Source organism: Brassica napus, chromosome A7 (genome assembly GCF_020379485.1).
Source record: "Brassica napus cultivar Da-Ae chromosome A7, Da-Ae, whole genome shotgun sequence".
Lineage (NCBI taxonomy): Eukaryota > Viridiplantae > Streptophyta > Magnoliopsida > Brassicales > Brassicaceae > Brassica > Brassica napus.
Genome location: NC_063440.1, coordinates 15,563,471 through 15,588,400, shown reverse-complemented (window position 1 = coordinate 15,588,400; position 24,930 = coordinate 15,563,471). Strand labels below are relative to the sequence as shown.

The 24,930-nt window shown below is 39.2% G+C and overlaps 5 protein-coding genes across 8 annotated transcripts; 3 read left to right on the top strand and 2 right to left on the bottom strand.

Annotated features, from left to right (window-relative positions):
* The first annotated feature begins 367 nt into the window (after nucleotides 1–367).
* Nucleotides 368–1,664, top strand: LOC106352637 (E3 ubiquitin-protein ligase SINA-like 10). Its single transcript, XM_013792262.3, has 2 exons — nucleotides 368–822; nucleotides 890–1,664. The coding sequence occupies exons 1-2, from the start codon at nucleotides 505–507 to the stop codon at nucleotides 1,544–1,546; spliced, it is 975 nt and encodes a 324-aa protein (XP_013647716.2). The 5' UTR covers nucleotides 368–504; the 3' UTR covers nucleotides 1,547–1,664.
* Nucleotides 1,665–5,043: 3,379 nt separating this feature from the next.
* Nucleotides 5,044–9,567, top strand: LOC106352632 (5-oxoprolinase 1). 2 transcript variants are annotated; one of them, XM_048736895.1, is made up of 3 exons: nucleotides 5,044–5,201; nucleotides 5,405–8,891; nucleotides 8,976–9,567. In XM_048736895.1, exons 2-3 carry the CDS (start codon nucleotides 5,407–5,409, stop codon nucleotides 9,286–9,288), a joined length of 3,798 nt encoding a protein of 1,265 aa, XP_048592852.1. In that variant the 5' UTR covers nucleotides 5,044–5,201; nucleotides 5,405–5,406; the 3' UTR covers nucleotides 9,289–9,567. The 2 variants fall into 2 exon arrangements, with proteins under 2 accessions (XP_048592852.1, XP_048592851.1); XM_048736894.1 differs by lacking the exon at nucleotides 5,044–5,201 and having other exon boundaries at nucleotides 5,395–8,891.
* A 1,056-nt stretch (nucleotides 9,568–10,623) lies between these two features.
* Nucleotides 10,624–14,575, top strand: LOC106352633 (ATP-dependent zinc metalloprotease FTSH 3, mitochondrial). Its single transcript, XM_013792257.3, has 7 exons — nucleotides 10,624–10,885; nucleotides 10,956–11,175; nucleotides 11,268–11,336; nucleotides 11,847–11,980; nucleotides 12,070–13,335; nucleotides 13,407–13,634; nucleotides 13,921–14,575. The coding sequence occupies exons 1-7, from the start codon at nucleotides 10,835–10,837 to the stop codon at nucleotides 14,398–14,400; spliced, it is 2,448 nt and encodes an 815-aa protein (XP_013647711.2). The 5' UTR covers nucleotides 10,624–10,834; the 3' UTR covers nucleotides 14,401–14,575.
* A 465-nt stretch (nucleotides 14,576–15,040) lies between these two features.
* Nucleotides 15,041–21,127, bottom strand: LOC106352634 (scarecrow-like protein 34). Of its 3 annotated transcripts, XM_022697070.2 has the most exons (3): nucleotides 20,905–21,055; nucleotides 18,570–20,791; nucleotides 15,041–17,031 (listed from the first exon to the last, which is right to left on the bottom strand). In XM_022697070.2, exons 2-3 carry the CDS (start codon nucleotides 20,678–20,680, stop codon nucleotides 15,228–15,230), a joined length of 3,915 nt encoding a protein of 1,304 aa, XP_022552791.2. In that variant the 5' UTR covers nucleotides 20,681–20,791; nucleotides 20,905–21,055; the 3' UTR covers nucleotides 15,041–15,227. The 3 variants fall into 3 exon arrangements, with proteins under 3 accessions (XP_022552791.2, XP_013647712.2, XP_048592850.1); XM_013792258.3 differs by lacking the exons at nucleotides 18,570–20,791; nucleotides 20,905–21,055 and adding an exon at nucleotides 17,205–17,488 and having other exon boundaries at nucleotides 15,041–17,131; XM_048736893.1 differs by lacking the exon at nucleotides 15,041–17,031 and having other exon boundaries at nucleotides 18,371–20,821; nucleotides 20,905–21,127.
* A 1,224-nt stretch (nucleotides 21,128–22,351) lies between these two features.
* Nucleotides 22,352–24,321, bottom strand: LOC106352635 (RHOMBOID-like protein 1). Its single transcript, XM_013792261.3, has 6 exons — nucleotides 23,845–24,321; nucleotides 23,573–23,736; nucleotides 23,328–23,491; nucleotides 22,974–23,233; nucleotides 22,768–22,894; nucleotides 22,352–22,689 (listed from the first exon to the last, which is right to left on the bottom strand). Exons 1-6 carry the CDS (start codon nucleotides 24,150–24,152, stop codon nucleotides 22,567–22,569), a joined length of 1,146 nt encoding a protein of 381 aa, XP_013647715.2. The 5' UTR covers nucleotides 24,153–24,321; the 3' UTR covers nucleotides 22,352–22,566.
* Nucleotides 24,322–24,930: the final 609 nt, after the last annotated feature.

Below are 24,930 nucleotides of genomic sequence, written 5' to 3'. Positions count from 1 at the left end.
ATATATTTATATAGGTTTATAATATTGTAAAAACTAAAATATGATATTATAAAATTAATTCATGTATAAATATTAATATATTAAACATAAATATTAATAAAATTTAAAAATTTAATGTTTTTTAAAAATACAGATCTAGATATTAAAACTTAAAAATTAAGATATTCGGATCGGATTCGATTTTGACGGATCTAAAATTTTACTATTTGGATTCAGATCCAAACACTTCAGATATCTTATTTTCAGAACGGATCCGGAACAGATCTCAGATCAAATATGGATCTCGGATAATAAATCCAAAACCTACAACTCATTTATCTATCCATATATATAAATATTTTTATCTCTTGTGCATCCACGTCATCAAATAGAGCATGCTACCTTTTTCTTCCTGAAAATGTTTAAACCGGTTCGGTTTGAGTATTTCCCCAATCCACCTATAACTTGATTGCTCTATAAAAGATTCTTCAGGAGTCGAATAGATAGATCTGATCCGATCAAAAGATGGCGAGATTCTCAGTTTCTGGAGGCGACGACGGAGAAGGATCAAGCAACCATCAATCCCGCAAACGACAGCGCCTTCCTTCCATCGACGAAGATGAAGAAACAGCCGGAAGTTCCGGTGAAGAGGACGAAGAAGACGACCGTCAAATTGAATCCATGAGCGATGACAGCGAACGTGAAGTGTCGATAGAAGAGGCAAGACGAATTGCTGCAGATCCCGTAACAAGCAAAGAATCTTCTCTTTCCGTAACGCTTTTGGATCCAGATGTTCTCGATTGCCCTATTTGCTGCGAGCCCCTCAAGGCTCCCATCTTTCAGGTTTTTCTTCCTTCCTCCCTCTCTGATTGATAACCTTCAGATGTAATAACTCTAGTTCTGTGTTTAGTGTGATAATGGTCATCTAGCTTGTTCTCTGTGCTGCACCAAAGTCAGGAACATATGCCCGTCCTGCACGTTACCCGTCGGTTACATTCGCTGCAGAGCCATGGAGAAGGTCATAGAAACGTCTAGAGTCTCATGTACCAACGCCAAGTACGGGTGTAAGGAGAGAATGTTATACGTTAATCGATTTAGCCACGAGAAGCTTTGTGTTTTCGCCCCGTGCTCCTGCCCCGTGCTTGACTGCAACTACACTGGCTATTACAAGGATCTCAACAGCCACGTACGTGCTAAGCACAAAGACGAGGTGGTTCCTTTTGTGTGGGACGTTTCTGTGACCGTTAGATTGGATAAGACCACGATCCTTCAGGAAGAAAAGGATGGGGAAGTGATGGTGGTTCAAGCTTTCAGGGGTTTGCACGTTGTGTATGTCGTTGTGACCTGTATTGCACCTTCGGCAAGGGAAGTGGGATGCTTCTCGTACTATCTGGTGACTGTGCCTTTAGCCGTCGATGGCTCACTAGTGCAGCGATCCATGATGAAGAACGTTCAGAAATTGAGTAATGAACAGCCAGAAGATGGTTTCATGGTGATTCCTTCCTATATGTTGTCTGGTAGTTCGCGGATTTTACTTGGCCGTGGCCGGGCTTATGGTCATGCCTGAGTTGCCGAAATAATTGAATTTGTTATTTCTTTCCTTCTCTCACATTTTTAGGTGTATATATGATTTTAGTTTGTGAACCTAAACTTTGAGGCTTTGAGCATAAAGGTTTTCTGTGATTCCACACTAAATACAACAATCATGTCGAGTCCGAAGTGTGTGCAACTTGGTGACTGTAGCTACCAAACCGGACTAACCGGGATTGAGATACCAACCAAACTGCTAAGGTAAATTATGCAAAAGTAGGTTGTTAATACGTCTGGGTTGATTACTCTCGACTGAAAATTTTAACTATACTGAACTGAAATTATACAATCCAAGTTTTATATATGTCGATATTTAAATATATAAACAGGATAATTTGAAAAAAATATTTCTTTTTCTTTAAATTTGAAAAATACCCCTATTTATTCTTCTTTTGAAATATACTCTTATCTATGTGTGATGAGATATTTTCATCCTGATTTTAATTAGAAACCATCAGTTCTGATTAGGGGTGGGCATTTCGGTTATTTTATCGGTTCGGTTCGAGTTCGGTTCGGTTTAGTTGGTTCGGTTCTAGAATTTTTCCAGCTGAAGTAAATCATAGTTAGTTTGGTTTGGATCGATTTCGGTTCAGTTATGTTTGGTTCGGTTTATATTCGGTTTGGCTTGTATTCGATTTGGTTTGTACTTCGGTTCGGTTCGATTTAATCGGATTTCTCTTAGTTTATTTATTGTACAAGAAATCATGTTTTAATACATACATGTATGGTTGTCATGAAATAATCGCGTTGGACATAATCAAAAATTAAGTATGTAAATTAAATTCAATTTAATTAGACTTGGCTTAGGTTTTAATTTTAGGGTTTAAAAGTATACGCTATTGAAAAAAATTAACATAAAAATTATGTGGGCTTAATGACGAATATTACAAAAGTTAGACGAAGTGTCATGGAAATTAAATTATATTAGGATTTCCTTCGTGCAAAAGGAAATTACGTGGGCTTAATCTTAGGATTTTAATATCTTGATATTACTAATATTTTTAATTTAAATAACTATAAAAACACTTCAGTTTATCGGTTCGGTTCGGTTTAAACCGAACTGAACTGAACCGTTCGGGTTGGAAAAATCTCAACTGAAAGATTTGAAATGGACTTTGGTTTGGTTCGAATCGGTTTTGGTTCAGTCGGTTCGATTCGATCGGTTCGGTTCGGTTTTTTTGCCCACCCCTAGTTCTGATAGCAAAAATATACTCTTATCTATTATATGTTATCTCCTTGGTCAATCGATCTTCTCGTCTCAATTATCTCAAGTGTGTTTCGTTGTATATCAGACAAACAATCTCCACATCAGAAAAAGGGAATTAGGTCGAGCTTTTGCTCTCTCTGTCCTTCTTAAAAGACTATTAAGTTGACTAAGCAGACCACCTTCACTATGTACAAAACTAGTTGTTTGTCTAACGAGTTTGATTTCCACGGTATATGGATTAGCAAAATTGATGCTTTCATTTCTTGGGGCAAATGCATCGAAACATAAAAGAACTGGTACAATGGAGTTAAGTTTAAATTTTATGCTGTACAACTAGTTTTTTCTATTTTACTGCTAAAGTACAATTATGTATAAACCGGTACAACTTAAAAACTAGTACAACTATATACAAACTAGTAAACTTCAAAAACTAATACAACTATGTACAAACCGATACAAATCGAATACTAGTACATCTATGTTATTTTATTTTAAATTATGTAAATGGGTAATCCGTACGAGACAACAATCAAATATCTAAACTGTAAAGTGGGAAAGCTTTCTCTTAGTTTTTTGAGTGTTTTGACAATTATTACACTATCACATAAGCTTAATAATCTAGTTTATACTTTTAATGTTGATTTACTTGTTTAGTCACATTATTAGGAACAACATACATCAACAATATTTTTACAAAATATGATTCCACAATATGTTATACATAGTATGAACACATAAAAAATGGTACAACTGATTTGTTTATATTTTTACATTGTAGAACTCTTTTTTTTTTTTACCAACACATGGTAGAACTCAATTTTTAAATTTTAAAGCCAAAGTACAACTACGTTACAACTGAAAATTGGTTATTAAAATAAATTAGTTATATCAGTTATACTAGTCATACCTATTTTTTCGTTGTACTAGTTGTACTAATTAAACTTGTCATACATAATCCATATTTTCTTATATATTTTGGTGTTTTAGGTTTTCATTCGCTTGATAGAAATACAACAAACATTGATATGTTATCTCTTCATATCGAAATGTGCAGGTTTTACCATATTCTTCTTGTATGTGTTTACAATTGGCCAATTTCTTATCTTATTTTCATGAATGCATATTCATCATTTTCGAACTCATGATTATTTTTACATCATCTTTTGCATACTCTTCTAAATATCTTTCTACTGTAACTTCCGGCTCCACGGCTACTTTCTTCGGCTTTGTGACCAAGAACATGACGATGATTTTTTCGGAAATGCTACAACTAATATAACTAATACAACTTGTAAATAAATCATTATTAAATCAAATATTATTGAAAATAAACTATTTATGTATTTTGACACATTCAATCAGAGAAATATTATACCAACATGTCTGAGTAGTTCTACATCATTCTTTCTTATAGGATCATTCATACACTGAAAACAAAATATCACCATATTAATTACAAAGTTGTATCAGATATACTAGTTATACTAGTTTGAATTGTACTAGTTATACTAGTAATACTATGCGTTCTTTATCATAAACCCGAACATAAAACACTTTGTAGAAGATACAATTGATTAAACATGATTATGAATTGATTGATGTAAGATGAGAAAAAGAAAATCAGTGAATATATGAATAAAAATTTTGATTTTGTTTTTTTTTTTAAGTGAAAAAGTTAAAAAAACATAAATGGAGGAAGTGGAAAAAGACGAATTTGGGTTAAAAGCCAGATCGGGTTATTGGGTCAGATTACGGGTGGGATCTATACTATTATTTGCGAAGTAATTTTTAGCAACAGAGCTCTCACGTTGAAAGTTAGAGCGGTTAATATCTATAATACATTTAATGAATTTTATATATAATTAATTATATAAACAAAAACGAATTTTTATTAATAATATTAACTTTTCTTAAAATAAGATAATTCTTATATATTGTGTGTTATCTTAAAACATATTTTTCAATTATAAAATTTAAAAATAAAATATAAAATAATTATAATAAATTCAGTAGTTAAAGTCAATATTATCTTTAATAAATTTTAATTAAACATATATATTTAATTAATTTTTTGTCATATATATATTTGATTTAATTTCTTTGAAAATATAAATAATAAATTATTATGCTGATTTTTGAATTAATAAAAAATAAACTAAAAAATATTTGTTAAACGATTAAGCTTGCATACGAGGGAAATACATCTAGTAACTTAGTAAATAAGTTGATGTCTTTTGATTTTTTAGTTATTTTTTGTTGTATTTGAAATTTAATGCAAAATAAATAAAAAATAAAAGAGGGCCAAATCAGATTTGATCCCATATCCTTCCAGATCATCGTCATCACCTTCATTTCATCATTCACCCACTGAGCTCTGTTGACTCTCTGCTAAAACTCGCTCTTCGAGCTTCCTCTCCGGCCAAAGGTATATATATATTCATCAATATCTGACTTTTGATTCACCGATTGGTTACTCTCGTAGTTTAATTTGAAATTGATTCTACCTCAAATCTCGTTATCAACCACTGATCACGATCATCTAATTGATTTCTTACGATCTAATGGATCTAACTTGTGATCTCTTAAAAACCGATCCTGTGTCAATCTGAGATTTGACTATGTACGCAGAGATGGGAACTGTCGTAGAAGGGAAGCTGAGGTTTTGCATAGACAGGGGAGGTACTTTCACTGACGTTTACGCCGAGATCCCAGGTCACTCGGACGGTCGTGTTTTGAAGCTTTTATCGGTGGATCCAGCCAACTACGACGACGCTCCGGTGGAAGGAATCAGGAGGATACTGGAGGAGTACACGGGGAAGAAGATCCCAAGAGCGTCTAAGATACCAACGGATAAGATTCAGTGGATAAGGATGGGTACGACCGTGGCAACAAACGCTTTGTTGGAGAGGAAAGGTGAAAGGATAGCTTTGTGTGTTACTAAAGGGTTTAAAGATTTGCTCCAGATAGGTAACCAAGCTCGCCCTGACATCTTTGATCTTACTGTGGCCAAACCCTCCAATCTTTACGAAGAGGTTATCGAGGTTGATGAAAGAGTTGAGCTTTCCCTTGAGAAAGATGATACCTTGGCGGGTTTGGTTAAGGGAGTGTCTGGGGAGCTTCTTAGAGTTGCCAAGCCCTTTGACGAAGAGGCTTTGAAACCCTTGCTTAAGGGTCTGCTTGATGAAGGGATTAGTTGTTTGGCTGTTGTTCTGATGCATTCCTACACGTATCCCAAACATGAGTTGGCTGTGGAGAAGTTGGCGTTAGAGATGGGTTTTAGACATGTCTCTTTGTCTTCTGCTTTGACTCCGATGGTCCGGGCTGTTCCTCGGGGTCTTACTGCCACCGTGGATGCTTATCTAACACCTGTGATCAAAGAGTACTTGTCCGGTTTCATCTCCAAGTTTGACGATGATCTCGGGAAAGTGAATGTTCTCTTCATGCAATCTGATGGAGGTCTAGCACCAGAGAGTAGGTTCTCAGGGCACAAGGCTGTGTTATCAGGTCCAGCAGGAGGAGTTGTTGGTTACTCGCAGACACTCTTCGGTCTCGAAACTGAAAAACCGCTGATTGGATTTGACATGGGTGGTACATCAACGGATGTTAGTCGCTATGACGGAAGTTACGAGCAAGTTATAGAAACTCAGATTGCTGGAACGATCATACAAGCACCACAGCTTGACATTAACACTGTTGCTGCAGGTGGTGGGTCCAAGTTGAAGTTTCAGTTTGGTGCTTTCCGGGTTGGACCTGATTCTGTGGGTGCTCACCCAGGTCCGGTTTGTTATCGGAAAGGAGGGGATTTAGCAGTTACCGATGCCAACCTTGTTTTGGGATTTGTTATTCCTGATTATTTTCCATCCATATTTGGTCCCAACGAAGATGAGCCCTTAGACGTAGCAGCAACAAGAGAAGCATTCGAGAAGCTTGCAGGACAGATAAATTCGTATAGAAGGAGCCAGGATCCATCTGCAAAGGACATGACCGTGGAGGAAATAGCAATGGGGTTTGTGAGTGTTGCTAATGAGACGATGTGCCGTCCCATACGGCAATTGACGGAGATGAAGGGTCACGAAACAAAGAACCACGCACTTGCGTGCTTTGGAGGCGCTGGACCGCAACATGCTTGTGCAATAGCTAGGTCTTTGGGCATGAAAGAAGTTCTTGTTCACAGATACTGTGGAATTTTGAGTGCTTACGGAATGGGTTTGGCAGATGTCATTGAAGATGCCCAAGAGCCATATTCAGCTGTTTATGGCCCTGAGTCTCTTTCGGAGGTCTTTAGAAGGGAAGCTTTATTACTGAGAGAAGTGAAAGAGAAACTTCAGGAGCAGGGCTTTAGTGATGAGAATATCTCCACTGAGACATATTTGAACATAAGATATGACGGCACTGATACAGCGATCATGGTGAAGGGTAAGAAAACTGGAGAAGGATCAACATTTGATTATGCTGCTGAGTTTCTCAAGCTCTTTGAACAAGAGTATGGCTTCAAACTTCAGAACAGAAGTCTTCTTATATGTGATGTTCGAGTTCGGGGAATTGGAGTGACTAGTATACTAAAACCACGGGCAGTTGAAGCTGCACCCGGTGCTCCTAAGGTTGAAAGTCACTACAAGGTTTACTTTGAAGGCGGATGGCATGACACACCGTTGTTCAAGTTAGAGAATTTAGGATTTGGCCATGAGATTCCTGGCCCTGCGATCATCATGAACGGCAATAGTACAGTTATTGTAGAGCCTCGGTGTAAATCCATAATAACAAAGTACGGGAACATTAGAATCGAGTTAGAGGCTGCAGTGAGCAGTGTGAAGCTTGCGGAGAATGTTGCAGATGTTGTTCAACTGTCCATCTTTAATCACAGATTCATGGGTATTGCTGAGCAAATGGGAAGAACCCTGCAACGTACTTCCATATCGACGAATATCAAGGAAAGGTTGGATTTTTCTTGTGCCTTGTTTAGTCCTGACGGCGGTTTAGTTGCTAATGCTCCGCATGTTCCAGTTCATCTCGGTGCCATGTCGAGTACTGTTCGCTGGCAGCTCAAACACTGGGGTGAAAATCTGAACGAAGGAGATGTTTTGGTGACGAATCATCCATGCGCCGGTGGTAGCCATTTGCCTGATATAACCGTTATCACGCCTGTTTTCGACAAGGGAAAGCTTGTGTTCTTTGTGGCGAGCAGAGGTCACCATGCGGAAGTTGGAGGCATAACTCCAGGAAGCATGCCTCCTTTCTCAAAGGCGATTTGGGAGGAAGGCGCTGCTATAAAAGCGTTTAAAGTCGTTGAAAAAGGAGTTTTCCAGGAAGAAGGAATCATCAAACTTCTGCAGTTCCCTTCTTCTGATGAAACAACAGCTAAGATTCCTGGAACGAGAAGGATTCAGGACAATCTCTCGGATCTTCAAGCTCAGATAGCTGCCAACCAGAGAGGAATTGCTCTAATTAAAGAGCTGATTGAGCAATATGGCCTTGGAACTGTTCAGGCTTACATGAAGTACGTGCAGCTTAACGCAGAAGAAGCAGTGAGAGAAATGCTGAAATCTGTCGCTGTTAGAGTTTCCTCGGAAACACCAACTTCAAGAGTTGGTAACTCTGTGACCATAGAAGAAGAGGATTACATGGATGACGGATCCGTGATTCACTTAAAACTCACGATTGATGCTGACAGAGGAGAAGCCTTCTTCGACTTTACAGGCACAAGCCCTGAAGTATACGGTAATTGGAACGCACCGGAAGCAGTTACATCCGCAGCAGTTATTTACTGCCTCCGTTGTTTGGTTAATGTCGACATTCCCCTAAACCAAGGCTGCCTAGCTCCGGTTGAGATCCGTATACCGGCTGGTTCGTTTCTGTCGCCAAGCGAGAAAGCAGCTGTTGTTGGAGGAAACGTTCTAACATCTCAGAGAGTTACAGATGTTGTACTAACAGCTTTCAAAGCTTGTGCTTGTTCACAAGGGTGCATGAACAACCTCACATTCGGAGATGATACATTTGGGTACTACGAGACCATTGGAGGAGGATGTGGAGCTGGACCGACATGGGACGGGACAAGCGGAATCCAATGCCATATGACGAACACGCGGATGACTGATCCCGAGATCTTCGAGCAGAGGTACTTTAAACTTCCTCTTTACCCTAAACCGAGCCTACTTGCACTAGCTATATATAAGACTAACAAAAGGGGGCTTATTTTCAGGTACCCGGTTCTGTTGCATAGATTTGGATTGAGAGAGAAGAGTGGAGGCAGTGGCTTGCACAAGGGAGGAGATGGATTGGTGAGAGAGATCGAGTTTAGAAAGCCTGTTGTAGTTAGTATTCTGTCAGAGAGACGAGTTCACTCGCCACGTGGATTGAACGGTGGCCAAAATGGAGCTCGTGGAGCAAACTATCTCATCACTAAAGACAAACGGAGAATCTATCTTGGAGGCAAGAATACTGTGCACGTGGAAGCTGGTGAAATCCTACAGATTCTTACTCCGGGCGGTGGCGGATTTGGCTCAGACGTTTGAGTGACTCATCATCATCCCCTCGTAAGTTTCTTATCATGCTGCTGGCTGGTGTCTTAGTGTCAGATTATTTGGAAGTTGGCCACTTTCAGTGAAATAAAGAGAAGACTCTTGATTCAGAACAAGAGCTAATTATCTACCCAAAAAATAAAAGAGGATCAAAATCTCTTAAGAATTGTAGTGAATAAGCTGTAATTGATTTTATGTTTGTTCCTCAGCAATTCAGGCATTGTACAAACATTTCATTGTGGGCAATCTTGAAAAACATAAGACTTGAGTATAGCTGTAGCGCTTGCTGTCAATTCCTTCCAAAAAAAACTATGTACACTTTGTGAATGAAACTCAAAACAAGATACATTCTGCTCATAAGAGCTTATTGACATAGAAAATGAAATAGCTTTAAGAAGCTTTATTGTGCAGTAAAAGAGAAAGGAAGAAATGAACTTAATTAGAGTTGTCACCAAGAACTAAAACAGATTGTTTTTATATAATAAAATGGTTTGATGAACATGTTTTATTTTTATTTTCTTTGGGTTGGTGGTTATTTGTTATCTGATTTGGAATACGTGTTTTTATTAAAAAACATGCAAATCCTAATTGAGTAGTTTAGTAATCAGTTTGATATAGTTCTGGCTATAGTGAATGCGTATTTATGATTCAGTCTCCTTGTCTAATATTAGTCTGTATGGGTTTATAGCATGGTTTAATGGTAAATTATTGTTCTATTTGATATGGTAGCACATATTTTGTTGGTTTAATATAACTTATAAGGAATCGCATGGTTTATTAAATCAGATTTTTATATATTGATGTTTACTAACAAATATGGTAAAATACGGTATAAGGCTGATTCGAACACATGATCTTGACCAAAAAAAAAAACAGTAAACTAAACTATTGAAGCAACAATGATTCTTGTTAAAATTAAATGACCCCTAAGCTGTTCATATATTAGCCTCAAACCCATGCTTGATCAGATTGTAGTCAAGCCCAGCCCTGTAGGTACTACATATGTGTGCATGGTAGATTGACAAACATGGAAACGATGACCTTTTAAGTTATAGTTCATTAGTTTGCAATCATGCTCTATGTATATGGTTGCGTTTCAACTAGAAAGATTGAAAATTGCATGGTTGTAATAGGATTTGTTTATAAGACCTTAACTTTCTCTCGGACAATAGATAAGCCCAATTTAGTCGAAGGCCCAATATCTGTACCGAACTTCTCTTTAGAAATCGGTTTGAGATTGGAAAATCAATAACCGGTTTAGTTGATTCTAGAAACAAATTAAAAAAAAAACGGTACAAGATATAATCCATTCAGACAGAACAAGCAACAATAAAAAAAACAGAACGCGTACATGTCTTGTTTGCCAAGCAGTTCATAAAAAGGGACTCTCTCTCTCTCTCTCTCCATCAAAATAAAATATATTAAAAACCCAAACTTTTATTTCTGAGAAACCCTAATCCCCTTTGTGTTCAGATCTTCGAATCGCCATTTTCTCTTAAATATTATGCGAAACCCGTTCTGCTCGTAGTGATTCTCAATTATGACGATGTTCTTCTCCAAGCTCGGCCGCTCCTCCGTCTCTCGTTCGAGGGTCAGTTTCGATTTCTTTTCAGATTCGTCTTTCAATCGTGTGTTTTTTAATTATTTGTTGTTTGATTTAGTTTTTGCACGGCGGTGGTGTGAGATCGGCGAGGCTGATTGGTCCGCCGGCTGTTGAGGCGGCGGCGTCGGTGAATCAAGGAGGTGGATTAGGGTTCTTGAGTCGGCACTTTGCTTCCTTAACTGGTAGAAAGGGACTTGTTGAAAATGATTTGATTGGTGGTGTCTTCGCTAATCCGAGACTTGGTCGATTCTTCTCCGACGAAGCTCCCAAGAAGAAGAGTATGTTTTTTTGCAAATAAAAAGAGATAATTTTTTTTTTGGTTTAGTTTTTAAATGTGAAATCAGATTGGGTTTTGTTGTGTGGATTGCAGATTATGAGAACTACTTTCCTAAAGCTCCAAAGCAAGAGCCCAAGAGTGATCACAAATCTGAGTCTAAAGGTCTCTCACTCTCTCCCTTCCATTTTTTTTTTAATATCCTGATTGATGTTTTTGATTCTTAACGTATTCACTTTTTCGTTTTGTTTGGAGATTGTTGGATCTGTCCTAGAGTGTTTTTGGTTTTATATTTTAGTATCAGTAAGGATGATGTGAGAAAGCTTTGGAGGTTATTGTTGATGGTTTATGGTAGAGATTGTTTTTCTTTCAGCTGAAAAGATGAACTTTGTTAACTCAATAAGATGGTTGATAAACAAGTGTGTTAGTAATTAATGTTATGCCTGACCTGAGACGTTTCTTGTTGCTCCTCCACTTAGACTTTTTTTTACAGTTGTATTGAGAATAAGGAGATCGATTGGGTGTTTTGAGACTTGTTAGAATTTTTACTCATCTTTGCACCATTTTGTGTATGATATTTCATCTGTTTTATTCTTTCACTTTTCTTGTTTTAAGAACTGTTGGTGCTACTAAAGGATTCTAATAATCCAAAACATGTTTTTTGTTGCAATACAGAGGGCTCAGACAAGAATGAAAACGAGAACCTGGGAGATATGTTTGCGAATAGGTTCCAAAACTTGCTAATTCCACTGCTGGCTCTTGCTATTTTCCTTTCTTCTTTCTCATTTGGCTCTGGAGATCAGCAACAGGCAAAGCATCTTTATTCTAAGCTTTGTAACATTCTTGAATCTTGCGTATGCCTTTTACTAATATTCCGTGCTATACCTATCCCTCTCAGATTAGTTTCCAGGAGTTCAAAAACAAGCTTCTCGAGCCCGGTCTAGTCGACCACATAGACGTCTCAAACAAATCAGTAGCCAAAGTCTACGTCAGAAGCACACCGAGAGACCAACAACAACAAACATCCCAAGACGTTGTCATCCAAGGAAACGGCAACTCCCAAGGCATCCCCGCCAAGAGAACCGGCGGGCAGTACAAGTACTACTTCAACATCGGCAGCGTCGAGTCTTTCGAGGAGAAGCTCGAAGAAGCTCAAGAGGCCCTAGGCATCGATCCCCACCATTTCGTCCCCGTCACGTACACCACCGAAATGGTCTGGTTCCAAGAGTTCCTACGGTTCGCGCCGACTCTGCTCCTCCTGGGCACTCTCGTCTACGGAGCTAGGCGGATGCAAGGCGGGATAGGCGGATTAGGAGGAACCGGCGGGAAGAACGGCCGCGGAATCTTCAACATAGGCAAGGCCACGATAACGAGAGCTGACAAAAACTCCAAGAACAAGATTTACTTCAAGGACGTCGCTGGATGCGACGAGGCTAAACAGGAGATCATGGAGTTTGTGCATTTCCTCAAAAACCCTAAAAAGTACGAAGACTTGGGCGCCAAGATACCTAAAGGCGCGCTTTTAGTCGGTCCTCCTGGAACCGGGAAGACTCTTTTAGCCAAAGCTACAGCTGGAGAGTCAGGCGTGCCGTTTCTCTCTATCTCAGGCTCAGACTTCATGGAGATGTTCGTCGGTGTGGGGCCTTCGAGGGTTAGGAACTTGTTCCAAGAAGCTAGACAAGCTGCGCCGAGCATTATCTTTATAGACGAGATCGACGCCATTGGTCGAGCGAGAGGACGCGGGGGGTTAGGTGGAAACGATGAGAGGGAGAGCACTTTGAATCAGCTTCTGGTTGAGATGGATGGGTTTGGTACAACGGCTGGAGTTGTGGTTCTCGCTGGGACTAATAGACCGGATATTTTGGATAAGGCTTTGTTAAGGCCTGGCCGGTTCGATCGTCAGATAACCATTGATAAACCGGATATCAAGGGGCGTGATCAGATTTTTCAGATTTATTTGAAGAAGATTAAACTTGATCACGAGCCTTCTTATTACTCTCAGAGACTTGCGGCTCTCACTCCTGGCTTTGCTGGTGCGGACATTGCTAATGTCTGTAACGAGGCGGCTCTTATTGCCGCTAGACACGAAGGAGCTACTGTCACCATGGCGCACTTTGAATCTGCGATTGATCGTGTCATTGGTGGTCTTGAGAAGAAGAACAGGGTAAGTTTCCTCTTTTTTTTCAGACAACAGGTGTTCTGTTGTTTCTGAATGTTTTTTGATTGTGTGAACAGGTGATAAGTAAACTGGAGCGTCGTACAGTTGCGTATCATGAGTCTGGTCACGCGGTTGCTGGTTGGTTCCTTGAACACGCGGAGCCATTGCTGAAAGTGACTATCGTGCCACGTGGAACAGCTGCGCTCGGGTTTGCGCAATATGTTCCGAATGAAAACCTTCTCATGACCAAAGAGCAGCTCTTTGACATGACTTGCATGACTCTAGGTGGCCGTGCAGCCGAACAGGTAACATAACTGCTACCTTCAATGTAATTAATATACTCCCTCCCTCCTTTAAATGTTAAAAACATCAATATTAAGAAATTTGTTAATTTTGAAAAAGCATTATTTAATGTATAAATTCAACCACATGTACTATTTTATCTGTTACACAATATTCAATAAATACAATAAGTGTTAAAAACAATTTATATTTTGAAACAACTTTTTTCCCTAAAAATTCCTACGTTTAGAAATTTAGTAATAAATCTTGTTACATTTTCAAGATGTTTCTTCTTCTTTTATAACGCAGGTATTGATAGGAAAAATCTCGACGGGTGCACAAAACGATCTAGAGAAAGTGACAAAGATGACATACGCGCAAGTAGCTGTGTACGGTTTCAGCGACAAGGTCGGTCTGCTCTCGTTTCCGCCGAGGGACGATGGGTACGACTTCAACAAACCGTACAGCAACAAGACCGGTGCGATCATAGACGAGGAGGTGAGGGAATGGGTGGGGAAAGCGTATGAGAAGACGGTGGAGCTGATAGAGACGCACAAGGAGAAAGTTGCTGAGATCGCTGAGCTTTTACTGGAGAAGGAAGTGCTGCATCAGGATGATCTTTTGAAAGTTTTGGGTGAGCGTCCGTTTAAACCGGCTGAGGTGACTAATTATGATCGGTTCAAGTCTGGGTTTGAAGAGAGTGAGAAGGAGGAGGCGACACCGACGGTTGCGCCTGTGGTGGATGAAGGAGCTCCTCCGCCGCTTGAGCCGCAGGTGGTTCCTACGTAGGAGAGTGAGTTCACCTGTTACGACTTACGATTGTAAATTTTATTAAGGATGCAATAAACACAACTACAAAAGAAAAAAAACAGTGTTGTTCTTCAGTGTTTTCAGTTGTTGGGGCACTTGTTAGCAATGAATATTTTGTTCTAAATTATTGCTTCTAATAAGTTTTTTATTTTTTTTTTTAAATCTCTGATAATAGTTTGTGTTTTTGTAGTAAATGACATTGTTACTGGGTTGAATGAATGAGATGTTATTCAAGTGATACTTGTTCATCTTCAGTCTCAAAATGAATCATATAAGGAACATATAAACAACCTGTAAAGATGTTCAATGGGCAGACAGAAACACATCTCATTCAAGATCTGTGCTTTAAGGCACTTCTGTGTTATCATGTCACTTTGGTTCCATCTAAACTCTTCCCATTAAACCCAAATCTCTGTTTTTCTTAACCCTTTTAAATATTTTGTTGAACTCTCTTGCTCAATATCTTGTTAAATATTTTCTTAACAAAAATAGTGAGTTACAGTGACACATGAATTGTATCCATGCTTATGTTGACTGTTAACATTCCTGTAAATCTTCTTAAGCCCAATCTGGCATATATCTAAACGCCTATCAGTGTCAATGTGTCATCAACAGGTTCTTGAACCAAGCCTGAACCACAACCAAAAACTCTCTCTATGGCAGATTCCGTTTTACACTTTAAAAATACAAAATGTTTTGAATATATATTGAGGGTGAACTTGAGCTACAAAATCCTACAAGATATATTAGATTATTCCTAAGATTACATGATCTTGTGTAACAAACAAAAAAAAAAACTACAAACACTAAGCAGGAACCCAACAAGAAGAAGCATAAAGTGTCCTACCTTTCCACCCTTGCAACAACCACTTACTATTTTCATCAACCACAAAATCTTTATGATACCTCCACTTCTTCAGCTTCTCCCTAAACAACTCCACAATCTCATCCCTAACCGGTTTCTGCTTAAACCCCGCCCTAACCATCCTCACCTGCCACTGCCTATACGTCTCCGGCCTCTCCACCCTATCCCCTTCCTCGCACGCTATCACATTCATCGCCTCCCTCCCGTAAAACTCCCTCTCGAACCTTATCCTCTCCTGGTTATCCCTCGGCAGCGTCGAATCAAACATATCAAACAAAGCATAGTAGTGATAAACCGCTTCTTTAAACCGGGAAATAAAGAACGGCGCGTTGAAAGAACCGTTCACAATCGCGTGTACAAACACATCAGGGTTCATCTTCCTTATCAGCTTTAAAACCGCGTCTCTCGGACAAGTCTCTTCCCCACCCGTCTCGTCTTGAAGCGTCTTGAGCCTAAGGCCAGCGTTAACCGCTAAAACCTCGCCCGGTCTGATGTTAAACTCGTCTAACCGTATGGTCTCCCAATGCTGAGAGGCAATGGCTTTGTACTCAAACGGCACGTTGAACCGTTTGCAATACTCAGCCAACCTCCTCCCCGTCTCCTCTATACGCTCCGCAGGACGCAGCCCTCGCTGAGGCAGCTCTATACCGGTGATCCTTAGCTTCCTCGGCACGTCTTTACGCCCCGACATGTACTGTATAAACATAGGCCATTGGAAGCCGTAGAGGATCCCGAAGTCGACTATGTGGAGAACCTCGGCGTCTTTGGCCGCGTCGAGGATCATCCTGAAGGAGAAGAAGTACATCAAGGTCACGAACGGAGACGAGGAGAGGTAGACTCTGTAGGCTTTTAGTATATCCGAAGCCGTCTCTTTCAACGAGGTGATGGCGTTGTAGTAAGTCTGGATGACAGGACTGCCTCGCAAACGCGCCTCAAGCGCGTTTGCGAAGCAGTGAGCGAGCCTCTGGGACGCGTCGCCCATGGGAGAGGAGTCTTGCCTTATCTGTAAGAGTAGATCAAGAGCCGTGGTTTTGTCCCCTGTGGAGATTGCTTGCGCGCAGTGAGTGAGGAGCGTGCGAAAATCAATAACCTGACTCTTCTTCTTCTTCTTCTTCTTCTTCTTTTTGTTACTCATTGTTTCTTGAGACGACAATGTTTGTGGATCGCATTGACCATCGAGAAGCAAAACCTTATCGAACATATCAGTAACCTCGACGTCTTCAACGTTAGTAGCAGACTGCTTACTACTCCTAACTTGTTCTTCAAGATCAAGAACTTCTCTCTGGTGACTCTTCTTAACTCTCTCTTCTTTAATAACTTGAACAGCAGGCTTTTCGAGATTGAACACCCATTGGTCGCTGTTAGGAAGAAACTTCCTAGCTTCCTCAAGCCCTCTCCTAAACTGTAAATCCGATTCCGCGTCACTAAACATACTCCTGACAACAATCTCATGCACAGGTACACTACTCGACCACGACGACGACGACGACCCTATGCTCCCGCTTGTTGCGGAGTGAGCTTTGGAGTCGGTGATCACTTGCTGCAGCATCTCCTCGGTTTTTCGTAACGCCAAGGAATCGTAGAACATGGACTGCTTGTCGCCAGCGCTCTCTTCCATGAGGATCTGAGTGACGTACCTCAGGAGAGTAGTGGAGGAATCGTTTTCGTCAGGCTCCTCCGTTGGGTCGGCGAGGAAGCTAGGGTTTCGATCGAAATCGAATGATGGAGACGAATCGAGAAAGAGACTCTCGTCGAGATACTCGAAGGCGTTGAGGTTGAGGGACAAGTTTGGATCCATTTTTTTCTAGAAAACAACAACAACCACACAAAAGGAGACTTGACAACCTAAGAAAGGACAGGAAGAGAAGGGTCAAAGGTTGTAATAGACTAATCAAAGGAAGGCGATGTCATTGCTTACAGATGTATTTGATGAAGTGTGTGAAACAAAGCTGATTGAAGTAGGAGGTTAAAAAAGAAAGCAGCAGTCTTTTGGGTTATTATTACAGATGCGTTGTGTTCGTGGGGGATAGTTCGAGGGGAAAGAAGAAGAAGACCTGGACGAGAGAGGGGGAGGCTCGAATCTTTGTGGTGGTTCGTTTGACTTGACTTTCCATGTCTGTAGTATATTATGCCTTTTCGCCCCTATTCTTTTGTCGAAAGTTCAATTCAATACACTTGGGGTTGGGGTGGGGTTCTTGAAATTATTATTTTCCTACTCTTTTCGTCATATTATTACAAATTATAAAAACTAACTTTAAAACAAATTGTGTGTTAAAAAAAACAAAATTATAAAATATTGGAAATTAATAAAAAATAAACAAATTGAACCTTAAAACATATTGGTATCAAACTATTAATAAATAAAAAAATCAATCATTGATTCATTATATTAAAGGAGTTTTATAATATAAATTTACTTTTTAGTTAATTTGATAAAAAAATCAAAAGTAAAAGTTTTTGATAATAACTAAATAAGGGTATTTTTTAAAAAAAAAATTGTATAAAATTTTGTGTATTACTTCTGTTACAAATAAAAATTGTGTATTACTTTTTTGTTTCTAGAATTACTTTTTGTAGATAAACACTTTTCTTTAATTTTGTGTATCTGGATAGAAAAAAATTAGACTAGTCTCTTATAAACCACAAAAGTATATATTGTTTTGTCATTAAAAATGTGGACTCTGACAAAGAAAAACTTTCAAAATGTAAATTTTAACCATTGAACCACGACACTATGGATAGTGTTTGTCATCTATGGAGCAACAATGCTTTCGTCTCGTGTGGTCTAATTAGTAGGTTTAAGAATCGACTTTTCTGAGTAGTAGGAGAAGTTTGTGTTCATTGGGGTGAAATTACAACAAAGATTTGCATTTGATAGTGTAGGGTCCAAGTAGTGATCCTAAATAATACTAAATCCTTTGTTTGTAAGTGAGGTTAAAGCACTTGTGTGGTGTAAAATCTTGTATCCCTTCTTTAGTGAATATAAAGTCGATGTTTGAATTAAAAAAAAAAAAGAACCATGACACTTGATAGTTTTTTGGATTTCAAATTAGCCAAGTGGGAGGGATTTTCTGCCATTTTCCGTACAAATACTCTTTTTTTTTCATTAAACATGAAACTGTTTACAAATAACATAAGTTCGTATATAGATCTTATGTCTAATCACCCTAACTTGATAATGTTACAGAAATAGAAACCCCCCAAGAAGGAAATAAACCTAAACTAAACATGTACAAACCCAACTGAGAATCAGTTTCTTGGGACGTTAGACAAAAACGTCTACATAGGAACCAAAGTACACGAAGCATACACAATCCTGCCTTTCCAGCCTTGAAGCAACCAGTTACCATCTTGATCAACATCAAACTCTTTGCTTCTGTATCCACTCTCCACCATCAGCTTCAGTTTCTGAACCAGCTCCTTCTCAAGCGTAAGCTGTCTAAACCCGGCTCTCATCGCCCTCGCCTGCCACTGCTTATAACTCTCAGGCCTCTCCACTCTCTCACTCCCCTCGCACGCCACCACGTTCATGATCTCCCTCCCGTAGAACTCCTTCTCGAACATAACCCTCATCGGATCTCCTCGAGGCAGGCTCGTGTCGCACATGTCGAAGAGAGAAGAATAATGAAACATAACCTCTCTAAACCTCGTCACAAAGAAAGGCGCGTTGTAGGAGCCGCTGAGGACCGCGGGGATGAAGACGTTTGGTTTGATCTTCTTGATCAGCTTCAGAACCGCATCTCTCGGGCTGTGGACCGCCACCGTCTCATCTAACAGATTCCTAAACCGGAACAAAGAGTTCACAGCAACAAACTCGCCTTCTCTTAGCTTCAAGTCCTCAAGTTTGATTGTTTCCCACTTCTGAGCAATACCATTATACTCAAACGGAACATTGTACCTCTGACAGTACCTAGCCAACCGTTCACCCGTCTCATTAACTCCCTCGGCCGGTCTAAACCCGCGTTGAGGCAGCTCTATACCGGTTATCCGAAGCTTACACGATCCACCGCGTCTCCAAGCGAGGCGGTGGATCAGAGGAGGCCACTGGAAGCCGTAAGAGATGCCGAAGTCGATGATGTGGATGGTTTTGGCATCGGTAGGAGCCAAGTGCATGATGCTGTGGTTAGCGAATATGATGGCTGTTTTCTTGAACGGGCAGACGGATATGTACGTCTGGTAAGCTTTCAGCATGTCGGAAGCAGATGTTTTCTTGGAAGACAAGGCGGTGTAAATCTGCGTACCCGTCCCGGCCAAGCGTGCTTCGAGGCTGTCTGCGAGGTAATGAGCTAACCTCTCTGTGCCATCTCCGTGAGATGAAGAATGCTGCCTTACTTGTCTCAACAAATCTTCCGCCATTTTACGGTCATTACTAGACACAGCTTGTGCGCATGAGACCAAAAGTGTCCTCAGATCAGGTGTCTCTTTCATGTAACTGTTACCACTAGCTGCATGCTTCTGTTGCGTTGCGTCGCTTTTATAACTTGATGATGAATCTTTGGCGGTTTCTTTTATGAAGTTATCGTTAAGAATGCATAGAGGTTGCTCCTTAGGCCGGCCGAATAACAGAACTTTATCAAACATTTCAGATAGCTCAGCTTCATCAACGTAAACAGCTGATTGCTTTTTACTTCTTTCTTCAGACAGCAAATGTTCATCTTCACGCCAATGTTTTTTCTTACCGGTGCTTCTGTAAGGGAGCACAGAGTGATGCTCCTTAGGATCATCATTTGGTGGGATGTAACTCTCCACATCTATAACTAACTGAGAACTCTTTGGAAGGAACTTACTAGCTTCCTCCTTACCTCTATTGAACTGAAACGCCAATTCGCTGTCGTTGAACATATTAGAAACCAAATCGTTATTAAAACTTGACTTGAGAGCCACGTTACTTCCACCAGAAGGCTTGGGATTGGATCTAGTAGACTTGAAAACAAAGTTGTTGGGGATGGGTGAGTGCAACCAAGAAGGTCGTCTACTGTTCTCCAGACAATCAAAACTCCAATCAGATGAAGTGGTGCTTGAGGCATAACCTGGAGAAGAACCGTCAGGACTATGAGCCAACCGCTCAGAATGATCAGGGTACTTCTGGCCGAGAGCTTCATAGAGAGATTTCTCAGCTGCTTGAAGAGACAAAGCGTCGTGAAACATACAAGGCTTCTCCTCCATGTCTTCTTCCATAAGCACTTGGCTTATGTATTTCAGAACAGAATCAGAGAAATCAGATTCAGCATCAGCAGCATGTGAATATGGATCCGGATGAGGAGGAGCTGGAGGAGGAGGAGGAAAGGGAGATGGGATTTCTAGTAAAGCTTGATCATCCAAATAGAAGACGTCATCATAATTGAAATCGAAGTTGTCAAATGATCCAGGGAACCCAGCAGAATAAGAACCCATCAGTTTTCTCAAGAACCCTAACAAACCCTAAGAATTGTTCCACAAGAAACCCTTAATACTGAAAGTCTCCGAGAGAAAACCTGGTTTAGAGGTTGAATCTTTTTACTCTCCCTGATCAAGATAATAAACAGCAAAACAGAACTAATCACAAAGCGGTGATGTTTGGTAACACCAAGTAGATAGGTTTTATATATTTTAGTAAGAAACAAAGTTTGCAATGGTACCTGTTGAGTTTGAGATGCGCCGATTCAGATGCTATGGAGGAAAAGTTTGTGTTGGAGGAAATGGTCTGTGTAAGTGGGTGGGGATATAGGTATTGTTTTTGTATGTATTATTATAAACTAATAGAGAAGAACAAATTGATGAAAGATACAGTTTTTTCAATAATTTAATAAAAAGGACATTTAAATTGTCCTATGTCCTCTTTATACGAATCAGAAATCCACTCGGTCAGGAAGCCTTTCGAGTTTGAAAGAGGATCCTGGACGAGTTTATTTTCTTTATATTGTTATGTGGAGTGAAATTACACGATTATAATATTTGACAACTTGGCGCCATTAGTTGCCAGGTTTTTAGATACAATACTTGAATTAACCAAATGATTCAGTTAAACCGTTTAGAAATTTTTTTTTGGCAAACTTACAAATGGATTATTGCACTTTTTATAGATGGTTGATGGCGCTATTTATTTGATGTTGATGGTAACTTTTATACTGATTCATAATTAATTGACTGTTTGTAATAGTAATTTCAATATCCTTATTGTTATCAGTGGAGTGATCTAAAGAGTTGTTTTGTTTAGCTGGATCATACTGGAGTGATACAAGAATAGTAACTATAATCAATTCAGTCTAAAATATAAATAGCTATTTTTTGGATTGTTGTGAGATTTAACTATTTCAAAAAAAATATGTATCATATGAAAATTTTGAGTTAACACACTTGCAGATCCTTTTCTAGTTTTTATGATTCTTTTATATTTTGTTTTTAATAAATTATTATTTAAGGTTTAAAACATAAATACTTATAAATATATATATGTATTATCATCCACAAAGCTAAAACTTTTTGGAGTATTGTTTTATCTACTAATTTTTCTTCAGTTTACATATTTACGATTTTTGTTATGATGAAATTGTTAATGTGAACACGTTTAAGGATATGATCAATTCGAATCTAAGTTGTTATCTTTCATATATTAAAGAGAAACCAAACAATACTGTAGTCAATATTATATCTTGTTTGTTATTGTTAATCATCTATTGTTATGAAAGTCAGTCGGTGGTGAGATTATCATATTCGCACTATGTAAGACAAATAAAATATGATTAGATAGTTTAACTAATAATTTCCAACTTTTTACTTCCCACTCAAATATGATTATTTTATTATAGAAAAGGATAAATATCACCATAGTTAGTATTCAATCAATATACTATCGATTAGTGGTTAAAGGTGGATAAGTGGAACATTTCATCCGGCGAGAAGATAGCATCCACACTCACAAAACAAGACAATGCACAAACACAACTATCAAGCTTAGCTTCAGGAACAATTTTTATTGTTTTCAAACTTATATCATAACGGTCTGTGACCACACGTACTAAATGCAGTGAAATTGAAAAAGAAAAAACAAAGTTGATGACGAGATTCAAAGAGAGAGCATTGGTATGCACCGCAACAAAAGTTGTCTTTTACCCTCAGCTTCATTGTTACTGATTCTTATAAATACGAATAGTCTGACATATGCAATGAAACAAGAAAGTAGAACCAGACAATAATATGATCAACGAGGAACAATCAAATTAAATGAACCATCTTTTTGTCCCTTTCCAAGATATTCCCTACTGTCTAAAAAGCAATTAGATGTTTTAGTGGTGGTGGTATCAGCTGCATAACTGGGAACACATCTGCTGAATCTGAGACTGGTTCTCGTTACCAAGCGTATACATCTCTGTTCTCCCGTTAGCTATACACGTCAAGTTCATCTGCTTCCCAATCTGGCTCGACTGCACCAAATCACCATTCTTAGCTTTTTTTTAATAAAAGTTTCAAAAGAAAAATAAAAAATTTGAAGAGCTTTTTACCTTACAGTACATATTTTGAGATTTACAGTTCCACAGTGACGTAGGCATACAGCTGAGATAATGGCACCAAGAACAGTGCTTGTTCAAATCCGTCCCTCGGAGAAGTACAATGAGCCCAACGGTATATCTAACAAAAACATTTCACAAACTTGCGTTAAACTCTGTATTTCAATGGATTCTTGGTGGCTAAAAAAGAAGAAGCATACCCTGCAATCAAAAGCAGTAAAGAGGTGATCCAGAGAACGTATTGGTACGGCTTGTGTTTGGATTTAGCAGAAGGTGCAGCGTAGCCACGAGGGTTGTTCCTCTGGTTGAAGTATCCATACTGAGGACGGATCAAGAAAACAAAGCCTAGAAGAAACCCGGAAGTGAACCCTCCGAGATGGGCAAAGTTGTCTACATGCGGAAGAATACCTACTGCTAGATTAATGGCTATGATGAAGATGAGTGTCAAAAGAGCCGCAAACTGCAAATGGAGATATGAATCATTTAGACACACAACATCATCATTCATTCATGGGAGGGAAGTGTAAGTGATTTTTTTTTATCATCTTTTTCACCTTATTTGCGTATATAGTCCAGTTAGTGAGAAGCTCAGAAAGCATAGCGCCAAGCAAACCGAATAATGCTCCAGAGGCACCAACGGATATACCTTCCCGGTTAAAGAGAGATGATAACAAACTCCCACCGAATCCAGATATCATATAGAGCAATCCAATGCGTACTGTAAAAAAAAAGGATGATACAACTAAAAGACCAGCAAACTGCATCCATAATAAAGACAAAGACAATATAAGATCCATACCGAATCCAAACTCTTGCTCGAGCCGAATACCGATGAAGATAAGGCTTAACATGTTGGCAAGTACATGGAAAACACCAGCGTGTAGCCATATACAAGTGAACAAGCGCCACACTTGGTGCTTATCCACCACCATTGTTACCTCTAACGCCCCCATCTTCTCCAACCTAACACGAAACAACACATAACATCAAAGTAACTACACAGTCTCCACTTACACAAGATCAGATCCTCTCAATGTTAATCATAAAGTTGAAAGCTTTAGGGATACCCACGTGGAAGAAGAGGGACCCAGGAGAGGATTCTCCTTCATAGGCTGAAACGCGAACCTCCCGAGAAACCTAGCGGAGCACTTTTGCGAGTTCTTAGGGCAATCGTTGATGAACATCGAAACAGCGAAAAGCACAATGTTAGCCGCCACGATAGCCGGAACCAGCCACGGGAACCAGAGCTTGAAAGGCCGAAACTCCGCGAAAGAAGCGCGCTGCCTCCCCCCCGGAGAAGATCGCGCCGCGGAGACGTTGCTTACCGGCGGCTGCGGCGGCGGATCCACCACCTTGATCTCCAGACCTTCGCGAGACATTTTCGAGAGAAGGAGATCTCTTCGTCTTGGTGTGAAGACCCGTACCTAAGAGAAAGGATCGAGCTTTTTCACGACATTGTCTCCAGCAGAAGCGAAGGGAATCAGAAGATGAATCAATCGTCTTTCTTTCCTCTTTTTTTTTTTGGGGGGCATTCCTCGTGAAGAAGCTAATTAATATGAATAGTTTTTATATTATATAGTTTTTATTAATTGTTATTATCTTAGGTTAGATCATATTAGCGAGTGAGAAGATTCGAATATTAATTGCGCTAACAGTTGCCTGATTAAATCACATGATCAAGTCTCTGAGTAGTTTGTATTATATATTAGCAAGAGTTTAAAAATAGAAAAATTATTCCTTTCCGTTTCTTGTGAATCCAGATAATGTGTTCCTTGCCTTCGAATCCAAATGATTAATTTGATTAGCTTCTAAACTCGTCAATCATGTTATTATAATTAATTGTAATTCCATATAATTATAATTATATAGACAAGATCTTGAATCGGTGGAGATTTCTTATCTATAATACCTTTGCCTTCCATATTTCCTTCCGATTTTGTAACTTTGGATTTTTGTTTTACAATTTAAATTATAAATTCTGTAGCTTTATTTTTAAATTTTATTGCTTTATAAATATTTTAATTTTTTTTATAACATCAACTAAATTTAGCGGTTCAGATAGCCAAACTAGAATGATAGAATCAACATAAAACATAACTGAAAAAAAAATATCTTGCACCACGTGTAAGTTTGTCCGCTATAATTGTTTGTGTTCTT

Coding starts and splice junctions, on each gene's coding strand:
- LOC106352637 (XM_013792262.3), top strand. CDS start 505: ATGGCGAGATTCTCAGTTTCTGGAGGCGACGACGGAGAAGGATCAAGC. Junction 823..889: donor TCAAGGCTCCCATCTTTCAG/GTTTTTCTTCCT, acceptor TTCTGTGTTTAG/TGTGATAATGGTCATCTAGC.
- LOC106352632 (XM_048736894.1), top strand. CDS start 5,395: ATGTACGCAGAGATGGGAACTGTCGTAGAAGGGAAGCTGAGGTTTTGC. Junction 8,892..8,975: donor CCCGAGATCTTCGAGCAGAG/GTACTTTAAACT, acceptor GCTTATTTTCAG/GTACCCGGTTCTGTTGCATA.
- LOC106352633 (XM_013792257.3), top strand. CDS start 10,835: ATGACGATGTTCTTCTCCAAGCTCGGCCGCTCCTCCGTCTCTCGTTCG. Junction 11,176..11,267: donor CGAAGCTCCCAAGAAGAAGA/GTATGTTTTTTT, acceptor TGTGGATTGCAG/ATTATGAGAACTACTTTCCT. Junction 13,336..13,406: donor GTCTTGAGAAGAAGAACAGG/GTAAGTTTCCTC, acceptor TTGTGTGAACAG/GTGATAAGTAAACTGGAGCG.
- LOC106352634 (XM_022697070.2), bottom strand. CDS start 20,680: ATGGGTTCTTATTCTGCTGGGTTCCCTGGATCATTTGACAACTTCGAT. Junction 17,032..18,569: donor TCGTGTACTTTGGTTCCTAT/GTAGACGTTTTT, acceptor TCTCGACGAGAG/TCTCTTTCTCGATTCGTCTC.
- LOC106352635 (XM_013792261.3), bottom strand. CDS start 24,152: ATGTCTCGCGAAGGTCTGGAGATCAAGGTGGTGGATCCGCCGCCGCAG. Junction 23,492..23,572: donor CGAGCAAGAGTTTGGATTCG/GTATGGATCTTA, acceptor TTTTTTTTACAG/TACGCATTGGATTGCTCTAT. Junction 23,234..23,327: donor GGACTATATACGCAAATAAG/GTGAAAAAGATG, acceptor CTCCATTTGCAG/TTTGCGGCTCTTTTGACACT.